Source organism: Pezoporus wallicus, unplaced genomic scaffold, assembly GCF_028554395.1.
Source record: "Pezoporus wallicus isolate ANWC-B61680 ecotype Strahan unplaced genomic scaffold, APGP_CSIRO_Pwel_v1 contig_1181, whole genome shotgun sequence".
In the NCBI taxonomy this organism is placed as follows: domain Eukaryota; kingdom Metazoa; phylum Chordata; class Aves; order Psittaciformes; family Psittacidae; genus Pezoporus; species Pezoporus wallicus.
Genome location: NW_026641428.1, coordinates 5,616,677 through 5,627,583, shown reverse-complemented (window position 1 = coordinate 5,627,583; position 10,907 = coordinate 5,616,677). Strand labels below are relative to the sequence as shown.

Genomic DNA, 10,907 nt, shown 5'->3' with positions numbered 1-10,907 from the left:
GAGGAAAGGGAAAGTTTGGATTCTCATGACCCCAGAGTACCTGTAGCACAATGCAATAACACGTATCTAAGCTTCATAGAAAAGAGTAAGATTGCAGCCACTAATGACAGTAATTAAAAATTTCTGTAAGAGCTGTCCAATCACCTCTTCATCTGAGCAAATTATAGTGTTATTGAAACCGTCAGTGCAATAAAATGAAGCTAAAAACATTTCACATTAAAATAATCAGACATTGATTTATGATGTAAATTGTAAATCGGTAACCTATAACACACACTAATTGTTTTTCTCTCTTGAAAGGTGTGTTGCTGTAAAAGATCTGATCAAGCGCGTGTATTTGTTCATATGTCAGCCTCCAGTGGCTAACCTTACAGTATGAGACATAATAAAGTGTATAATCAGGTAACCTGTTATTGATTGCAAACCAGAAAGGACACTTACCTTGTACAGAAGCAGGATGATGGCCACTTTTTTGGGATTTCATTATAGTCAGACCTCTATATGTTTGCTAGACAGGAATTTTTATGAAGTACTATTTTACTGTTAATACTTCGACATAATGCTCTGATAGGTTGAACCAGAATTTGTAAAATAAATGTAAGTTTTAAGTTTTCAGCATTTCTAATCAGTTTATAGCCGAGACCAACTGTACCAGTTCCACAAAATACCTCCACAATGCAATTAGTATGCTTTTTGCTTTTTTTTCTCTCTCCATGGAAAAATAGATTCTCCCCTTCTAATTTAACAGGTTTGATCTCCTTGTGCTTTGCTGTACATTCCTTACTAGTAAAGGCTGGTGCAAATGTATCCTGCATGTTGAATCAAGGGTGGTCATGTCCGATCTTATTTGATACTGTGTTTCTTTGACACAAACTGGTGGGACCATAAAAATGAAAAGAATAAGAGAAGGAAAACCAAAAGGATAAATACAGCCCAGGGAGACAAAAAGTGCAGTTGACAAATGCCTGCAGAAAACTATATTCATCAGTGCACTAAGAGAATGGCTGAAATGTGGTCAGTTTTTGTAGAAAGCTTAATGATTATTCCAAGTAGACATCATAGCAGATCATTTAGAGCCCAGAGCATTCTGATGCATGTAATGGAAGTATAATTTTAATGCTCATTTGAGTATTCTGTGGCCATTTCACAAAATACATAGCAAAAACTGTTGATCAAAAGTAGCTGTTGTTGATATGCAATAGCCGCTTTTAAAAGCTTGAGATCCCAGCCCTTTCACTCTTGGACTTTGATTTATATTTCCCTTTGAAAACACAAAATAGATTAAGTCACATCATAAAGAAATTGCTTTGAAAATGTTCTGCAAATGCATAGCTGTAGGAAACAGGAGGCTATCAGAAAATAATCAAAAATGCTTACAGCAGTCTGGTTTTTTTTTTCCCTTTTATATAAGCTTTGCCACTGCCAGTTTGTGAATGTTATTTGCACTGTCTCCACCAGCCTTCAGCTAGCTGCGGTTGCTGGGAGAGGACAGGAGCAAGAGGAAGCCTTGACCTTCTCTGCAGCGACCTCTCTGTATCAGCATGAGGGAGGAAGCAGCGTGACCGGTAGAAAGCCTCTCTAAGAGCTCACTACTGCCTGCTGTGGGGGTCACAGCACACCTTAAGGTTTCAGGCCCTTCCTGTGTTTTTCACAGCATGAGAGACATGCCCTTTCTCTGCTGCAGGAAGCCCTCACCTTTCTTGCTAAGGCAGGAAAATAAACTATATTAAGCCACTTCATCCTACATTGCGCAGCGTTTGTGTCTGTAGTCTGTCGGCAGCTGCAAAACCACCTCCTGAAGTGGAGAGGTACCAACCCTCGGGGCAGGCAGGAGGCTGGGGCAGAAGTGGTGGGAAATGGAAGTGGTGCTGGGGTGGGACCTGGAGAGAGCGGCTGCATGCTTTCAGCCACCCTGGGCTGCTGCCACCTCCAAGCACTGTTCCTCTGTCCTCTGAGATGGTCATCTCAAATGCCCTGTATTTATATGTACTCAAACATGGTCTTGGCAGATGCTAATTAGTGTTAGTGCCATAATAGACTTCTCCTCCACAACCTCTAACTTTTTGCCACAAACTGGCTTGAACTGCTAAACTTTGACACTTCATTAGACAAGAATATTATGTAAACTCCCTTCTATGGTAGACACATATATAGAAAATAATTGTGTCATGTAATTTGCAGAGGTAGCACAGCTATTTTAGTCTATTTTAGTGACATGAGATGTCAGGAGGTCTCTTGGTTTGGGGTTTTTCCACGAAAATAACTGCCTGTCTTTCCCAGCCTAAAGTAATAATAATAATAATTAGGTCAAAGTGCATTCTCTAGCACAATATAAAAAAAAAAGAAGAAAAGCAAGTTCTTATCCTTGATAAGAATATCTTTGTCCAGAATTCTTGGCAGCAAGTTCATAGAAAAGTCTTCAAACACCTGGGGCTTGATCTCAGCTGGAGAGGAGGACAGTGGTAAGGGATGCCCAGGGTAGGGGTTCTTGCTGTGAGTGAGGAGGGAGGGGAGAACCAGAGGGGTTGAGCAACTTCTGCTCCTCTAAATCAGCTCATCAAGTTGCCAGATCATGGTCAGCATATGGGGTTTTGTGCCCAGGGACGGTGGTGTTACTGTCAGACATGGCCAACTGCTAGAAAATCATCAGTGGGAAGAGGTTAGAAAGAGCAAAGCTGCTGCAGCAGCAAACACCTTCTTTAAAAAGTAAACAGTGCCCCAAAACACCATTCCTGTTTCACAGTGATGCCAGTGAGAAACGAGGTTCTTACAGTGTCTTAGCTCACTCCTGGCAGTGCTGGGCGCAGACATGAATGGGCGCTTTCCCCTCCCAGCTGAACAGGAACTGGGTTTGCTTTCTCCACCATTTCAGAGAAATAATCAACCCAGCAATGACCCCTCTGAACCTCAGCCCTGAAAATTGTTGTTCCTGAGAGCGTGGCAGTGTTTGATCTGCTGGCATGGCATCACTGAGGTCAGGTGCAGATGAGGAGGCAGTGGCCACTGGCATCCACCTCATTGCAGGCAGGTCTGCAGCAGTGGCTGGCCAGTCATTCCATCCCAACCAGTCAGTATGACCATATGCCCCCCAGCACACCAAGGCAGCAGTGACAGGCTGGAACCTGGCAGACATTCCTCAGTGAAAAGGGGTCAGTCAGCCACCCCGTATCCCATCTCTGACCATTGCTTCTGTTTATCTCCCTGGGAAGCGCAGCACAGTACAAGCGTAACATTTCAGCATGTCCTTTGAAATCAGTATGAGGCCAAAGCAACAACCAGAAATGTTGCAAGAGAGATTACAGTCCTGTCCAAATCAAGACACTGAGCTGGATGAAATTCCTGGCCAGGCCATAAAAAGCGGCCTCTGCAGCTCTGCTGCCCTGGGATGGACTGGCAACCTACTCATGTCCCACGGGGTTAGGGTGAGGAACAGCCTGGGGTTGTTTATGATTTTGGGGCCCCTTGGATTCTCCCCTGGGCTGTCACCTCCGCAACAGCCATCCTTCTGTGCAAAGGCTGCATGGGAAAAGGAAAGGCTTGTGTGAGGGGTTGAGCTGGGAGATGGATTATTCATGCACACATCTCTAATTCCTCTCGTTTATTCCCCATACGACAGGCGTTTGTATAGAGCCGTATGAGCTGAGCTCCAAATAAAGCCAACTCATTAGCTGGAGTGGCTGAAATAGCTCTGCATCACACCAAGCATTTATTATAGGTGTTGGCAACTGACTGGATCGATGCCCCTCTCCTCCAGTGCATCTAGTTTGAAGCTGCCTTGACCAGCCTGACAAATCTCCTGCCAAAGCAGCTCTTCCCCTTAGACCAGCTCCACCAGCCTCCAGTAAACCTGGCCTCCCAAACTGAGTCCCATGTTCTAAAATAACCAAACCCCTGACTATGGCACTACCACTCTAACCATTTATTAACCTGGCAAATCCGCCTAACCTATTTAAGGTCCTCCCCTTTGACCCATGGGATCAATGAGAAAACTGAGCTCCAGAGCCCCTAACCACCACTCCCAGGGCATTGTAGTCTTCTTAATGATTCCCAGGCTACTGCTGTCAATATCAGTAGCACTCACATGGACGACTAGAAGTGGGTAATAGTCTGTGGGACTTACTAGAGCAGGCAGCCTCTCAGCGACATCCCTGATCCGAGCCCCTGGTAGGCAACACTCCTCCCTTGAGAGTAGGTCAGGGTGACAGATAGGTGCCTCTGTGCCCTTCAAAATAGAGTCCCCTACTACTGTGACCTACCACTTTCTCCTGGCAGCACCAGTAGTGATCCTTATTACTAGTACATCAGCCGGTTGTTCGCATAGTGCAGCGTGCGTGTCCTCGTTAGCGCCCTGCAGAACTGCAAAGCGGTTCTGAGTGGGGACAACAGATTTAGGAGGAAACCCCTTGCTTTTAATTGTCCTCTTCCTCCGCTTCCTGCATTAACACCCTTCTCCTTTCCTGTATGCGCTGTGGTGGACACTTGTGGCCCCTGCACAGTTTGGACCTGGAGCAAGCAGTCCTGCTTCCTCTCAGCTTCCCTGACATCTTTCAGCCGATTGACAGCATCCCGCAGCTCAGCCCCTGCTGCAGGAGGACCTTCACCGAGTGCAGCCCTGCCCATTGTGCACCCTCGCCCCACAAGACCAGTGCAGGCACTTCCTGCACCCCGAGCTCTGCGTTGCAGCCTCCCCTCACCCGGCTCTGCCTGGTGCCTACGCTGCCACCGCCGGGACAGCCAGAGCAGAGCTCCCAGTCCAGGTAAAGCGTCTTACTATTTTTTTTTTGCTCTTACCTGTTGTCAGAGGAAAAGGTGCTTAAATGACAGAGATACAATTCCTGACACCTGGTATCCGCTGGGTGCTGTTCCACTGGATTTCGTGGACCTTGTCCTGAATTAATGAAATGGGAATCCCAGTTCACTCTGGTAGGTACTGGGAAACTCACCATGGGGCTCAGCCTTCACTGGGGCTGGTGGGAATCAGAGGGGGCAGAGCTGCATGTGCACCTAGGAGTGGCCTTTGTGTGGAGCAGGGAATTTGTGTCCCTTAGAACATCCAGTGCTGTGGTGATGGGCATAACTGAGGGTTGGCGCACCGGCATCGCTCACCACTGTGTGCCAGCAAGCACTGCTTGGTGTGGATGGCATGTAGCACCTTGTTCAAAGGCATCTCTAATTTACAGTTTCTTGGCTTTCAGTGGGTACCATGTGTTACTTTGGGTTCAGCTTCCTTTATCTGTTTCTTTTTTTTTTTTCTGCTTCTTGTATCTTGGGAAACCCTAACTTTTTCTTTTTTTTTTTCCTACACTTTTTATTTTTCCCTTTTTAATTGTGTGAAATCAACTTGGAGTGAAAAGGCCACAAAGAAACTTCTTGACGCCGAGTGAGTCTACAGCTGTGTCTTTGTTCTCGGTGGAGCTAAAGACCACATTAATCAGAAACTTCGCTGACCTTGTCTTTACTACCTGAAGACTGAAAGACAAAAGCGACACAGTCTGGCCACATTTAAAAATTCAATTAAAAAATGCCTGCTGCCGAGGGATAAACATTATGGTAGGCCTCAGTCGGGTTAGATGTAACTGTGATAAAGGCAATGCCTTTTTCTCCCTCTGTTTTTACTTTTTCCCCCCAAAGAGAATAAAGCCTTGCTTCTGTTTCTCCTGCTGGTTATGACAACTGCGTATATGACAAAGTGTGCTCAATGGTGTCATGTAGCTGGTGTTGGGGCTTTTAGTAAAGAGCAAGGTGAGAAATTCCTGAGAGGGGATGACAAGCTGGAAGTCCAGAAGAGAGGCTACTGGAGTGGACCTGAATAGAAATAACCCTTTGTTACCATATTTTCAGACTACACTGGTTTGATAACATATCACCTCTTCTTATAGCCCTGACAGAAGCAGACTGAACAAGGGTGAGGAGACCCCACTGGGAGCCTGACTCACCTTCTGGAGACATAAGCGAGGTGAGGGGAGAGGTAGCAGCACAACTCCTTCCCTAAGGATGAAATGGAGAGCCTTTCATTATGGCACCCAGCTGTGCCTTACTGATTTTTATTATTGACATGTTAAGCAAAACAGTGGATATCCAGTCACCTGAGAATGAGCAGCCAAATGGAGGGGAGAAAATCAAGTGAAATCCCTTGTCGCTGACTGTGTCAGGAGGAGAGGCAGGCATCTCTCCCCTTCTGCTGGCAGGCACTGGGCCACGCTGGCCAGCGAGGAAGGCGGCGTCCTGGCTTCGATGCAACAAATTAAATAGGGTGTATCTTCTCTAGGTTGACCATTCAGTTAAATAAAAGGGCAAATTCCTTCCTTAGAACGTCCTCCGGCCCCGCCAGCCCCCCCGGGGCCTCTCCTTCCCCGGCTTGCTGGCAGTCTGCCTGTTGGACTTCTTTGCATGCTGCACCTTTATCCACCCTCCCTCGCTGACTCTGCTCTCCCCTTCGCCCCTCCTGGGCTCGCTTTCATCCTGTGGGGGCATGCCTGGGATGGCCTTGGGCTGGGGAGAGCTGCGGGAGTACCTCCGCTGCTGGGAGGACTGGGGGATTGCTGTTGAGGAAGTCCTGCAGGCTCTCCCTGGGAACTGGGGGGGCACCGGGGAGCTGGTCCCACTGTGCCGCCCGTCCGAGGAGCTGCGGGAGTTAGCACCGTGCGAGGTGTTTCTGCCTTTGCTGGCAGACCTGTCCCTCTCCGAGGGGGTGTCGGAGGCTGTGCTGGAGGTGCTGCTGCCTTTCGAGTTCAGGTGCAGATTCGAGAGGTTTCTCATCAGACTGTGCGAAAGGGGAGAGGAGTTTCTAGAGTGGCTGATGGACATGAACTGGTAACTGACGGGACCGCGCGTCCTCCTCACGGCAGCAGCGTAGGAGTCCTGGCTGCGAAGGTAGGGCAGGTAGTGGGTGACGGTGGTTGGGCTGTGGGGGTGGCCGTGCTGATGAGAAATGGCTTTTGCTATTTGGTGCATCCGCAGCGTCTGCATCCACTGGCTGTCGATGCCTGGCAGGGAAAAGGAAACAGAGTCAGCTTTCTGTGACCATCAATGAACTGCTCTCTGGTTCACCCAAGGTGTGAGGTTAGGTACCAGGGTTTCTTTCAGAAGAGCCTCAACATACCTCAAACCACCCTTGCCCTCCCAGCCGTGCAGCAAATAGTCCTAGGTTTCAGTACATTCAATGTTATGGTTGAACATAATGTTAGACTTTTAATGTAGTAAAAGGAGGACAAAGGGTAATGGTTTTAAACTGGAAGAGGGTAGATTTAGATTAAACATTAGGAAAAACCACTGTGGGGATTGTGAGACATTGGAATACGTTGTCTAGAGAAGCTGTGGATGCCCCATCCCTGGAAATGTTCAAGGCCAGGTTGGACAGGGATTTGAGCAACCTGGTCTCATGGAAGGTGTTCCTGTCCATGGCAGGGAGTTGGAACTAGATGATCTTTAATGTCCCTTGCAACACAAACCATTCAATGATTCTACAATTTAAAATAACAAGTGTAGCAAGTGATACAAATAATTCTGATGCCAGTGTAGATTACGGAGCTTAGACTAGAAGACACTGAACCATCTATCTGGCTGTTCAGGTAGGTTTCCACTCTCAGGTGCCTCTGTGTTTTTAACACAAGCTGGTTTTATACATTTCCTGTGATGCTCCTGACAGCCTCGGCAGATTTCTCTGCATCTTTCATTGCAAAGGAGCCTGGAGATCCCCGCAGCAGCCATGGAATGGGCACTACAAGGTGCCAGCACTGTTGCAGTATCACCCTCTACCTGTGTCTCTCACAGCAGTCACGGTCAAGCCATTTGTTACTGAGGACAGATAGAGGCAGTGAAAACCCTCAGTGCAAATCCCCAATGCGGCAGCCACACTGACCTCCTCTCAGTAATTTCTCTTCAAACTGCTACACACCACAACAACCAGAGACTCTTCAGTTGTTACTATTACTACAAACTCAGAAGTCAATCTACTTTGCATGCTCCAGATACTGAGTCTGAGCTGCAGCTACGTCACTGTGGCTTCACACAGAAAAACGACTGGCTTCGGCCAGGATAGCTTAGACAGTGCTTAACTGAGAGCAACTCAGGGCATTACAGTTCCCTCACACCTACTGTCACAGCCTTGGGGTCATAACAAAGGTTGTAGCTCTCAGAGATCACTGGAGTGCTTTTGAAAGTTAGTCCTGTGGTTTGCATGAAAGCCTATAGCAAATTCAACAGATGTAATTTTCCATTTGAACTTTGAAGACTGCCTGGTTTGCTGCTTTATGGGCAGAGCAGAGACCAGGAATTCCTCTTATCTGAGGCCACAGCTCTAGCCGAAAAACATGGGGTGCTGCTTAAAAGATTTTGCTCTGGAGATTGCTCCTGTTCAGATGTAAGGGATGGTCTCTTCCATTCCTCCTTTCTCCAGACTTTGCTTCAATCCCAAGAGATTTAAATCACTTCAACTTAATATCAAATATGTCAAAAGGAAACTGTCTTTCCTGTGATACTGCCACACAGGTACCTCCAGCTGCACTGAGAGATTAACCTCATTTCATGGAAAGACAGATGGGAATTGCCTTCCCTGCTTCTTAACCTCCTTGAAAGTCAAGGTTTCCAAAGAAACATGCATGCTGAAACACACTTGCAAGACACCACCTCCTCTGCCATTCCCCTGTGCCCTCCTACGAAGGCTGTGGATATAAAACACAGACCTTATAAATCTAGAAGCAACATGCTCATGACTTGAGCTTGCGTCTTTGTTATCAGCTCTCAGGTGGCCACCAGGGCTGATGCTGTCCTGAAAGAAGGGCTCCCTTCAGTGCCTTCAAGCTGTTCAGTCCCTGCTCCTTATGGCCAGCCATGGTCTCTAGTCCAGGGACCTTGCAGTGTGTCTTATGGTGCTGCCTCTCACCTTTCTTGGCCTGGGGGGGATCTTCCTTACATGAATTCTGAGCTACCAGCTGTCTACACTGAACTAAATGCTATATGAGTCAGTCCTCAGAGGTAGAACCTTCACTGATGGTTATTTTAGCCTCTTAGAAAGGTATTACCCGCACTTTTGTGCTTGGATTTGGTGCTGTTTTAAACCTGGGGAAGGTGGTCTGGTAAAGAAGACAGGACAAGAGGTTTTCTAGAGCTGAGGCATAACTCTAACACTGGTGAGTATCACATCTCCTCTGAGCTGTGCCTATTTACCTGGGTACTGATAACACATTAGTGCCTTTGTATAACAACTCCTTGTGCTAAAGCTCTCCCACTGCTCACCACAAAAGAATGAAAGCAACTCAGTTTACTGTGGCAGAACCAACCTATAGAGGTACAAGAACACAATTTGGTATGGCTGTATGGCTCAGCACCCCGAAACTAGGATAACCTCCATCAACAGAGGTAATCTGCAGAGAAGACATATCTTTCAGGACATGCTCTAGATCCCACCTGCATGACAAATCACAGTTGTGCTGCAAGTGGATCCCGATTGCTTAGGAGTAAGAGCAGGCATTTTAGGTGGGCTGAAAGCACTGGCTCCTGAAATTGTCAAAATAGCTGTGGAAAACTCCATTATTCCCAGCAGATAGAGAGTAGAGATGTGTGATATTATCTTCCTTCCCAGCAGATACCTTCCTGACATCCTGGTTGAGGAACACATCTTCACCCCAGGCTTTACATACTTTCTGTGGGTGCTATAATTCCATATAAATCCTTTTGCTATGACTCCACAAAGCTGAGCACGCTCTTGGTGAAGAGGGGTGAATTTGGAGGAGAATGGAAAATTTGCTGGCTGATACCCTGATGCAGCATCCCCAAGCAGACTTCAGAGAAAAGCAGGCCTGTCATTGTGGAAAAGCTACCATGGACATGTACATATATGCCAACAGAGTGGGGAAGAAGCTTGGACCATAGGCAGAACTGCCTCTCCCAGTGACCTGCTACTGGAGGGGATTGAAAGGTTGACCCAAAGCTAACCCAAGGAAGGGATTGAAAAAGTGTCAGGATTTAAGGCTGCTTACTGTTGTAAGATGTGAAGCGTTCGGGGTTTTGGAGCAAAAATATCTGAGCTCTGTCTGCTGTTGATGTGTAAATGCAAGTGATGACAGTAGATGAAAGATATATAGCTAACCACCATGGACTGCTTCCGGCATGCTTCCTATAGGAGCATCCATGTCATCCTCCTTAAATCACATTGTGATATAGAATATATTACTATCCAAAGTTTAGCTTTTAAGCTGAGTCAGGCATGCCACCGTGCTCCTGTACACATCTAGGAGGACATCACAGTGACTACCATGCCAGCTGATGTTCAAGATGTGCACTGTTGTTGGAACAGAACGATGGATTTGACTTTTTGCTCTTCTCCCCATATACACTTCGCCCATGTCAGCAGCAAATTTCATGTGTACTGACTTACTTGAGTCAGATCTGCTCCGTGAATTCCCCTCCGAGTTGGGGAGTGAGGTGTGTATCATGAGCTGTACGGTCTCGACCTCATCCTGTGCTTTCACCTTGCTCCAGCAGATAGGTTGGATGTGCTTTGTGGATTTGGGGGCTCTAACGTCACTCTGCTCGGGAAGGACACAACATGCATGAGGACATAATGCACATGAGGACACAACTCACTAAACTATCCCACAAGGGAACTTCCACTAGTGCCTGGGCGGCAGCAGCATTTTCCAGATAAAGTCTATTCTGCAAAACCACTTAGCCAGTTCTCAAGTATTTTTAGACTAGATAATTTTGGCTGGTATTTTGTGATTATGCTAAAAATGTGGTAGTGAATAACTTTGAATTCATGCACCATGTGGAGGAAAGATCTGAAGGCCTTCCTCTACAAACACAAAAATATATTTTACTGGTTATATTAATGTGAGTGCCATATGGGCAGTGCTTTCTGCTAGAAGAGGTGGGACTAAGCAGGTATTTTTGCAGGGGAACCCTCC

The 10,907-nt window shown here is 46.9% G+C and overlaps 1 protein-coding gene across 1 annotated transcript in view; it reads right to left on the bottom strand.

The window, feature by feature from the left end:
• Positions 1-6,009: 6,009 nt before the first annotated feature.
• The window catches only part of MAP3K20 (mitogen-activated protein kinase kinase kinase 20), a 90,819-nt gene continuing 85,921 nt past the window's right edge, over positions 6,010-10,907 (bottom strand). The window contains exons 19-20 of the mRNA XM_057423809.1: positions 10,379-10,529; positions 6,010-6,986 (exon numbers count right to left, since the gene is read on the bottom strand). Coding sequence (XP_057279792.1) covers positions 6,307-6,986; positions 10,379-10,529 — 831 coding nt within the window. The 3' untranslated portion in view covers positions 6,010-6,306. The remainder of the gene's footprint in view (positions 6,987-10,378; positions 10,530-10,907) is intronic.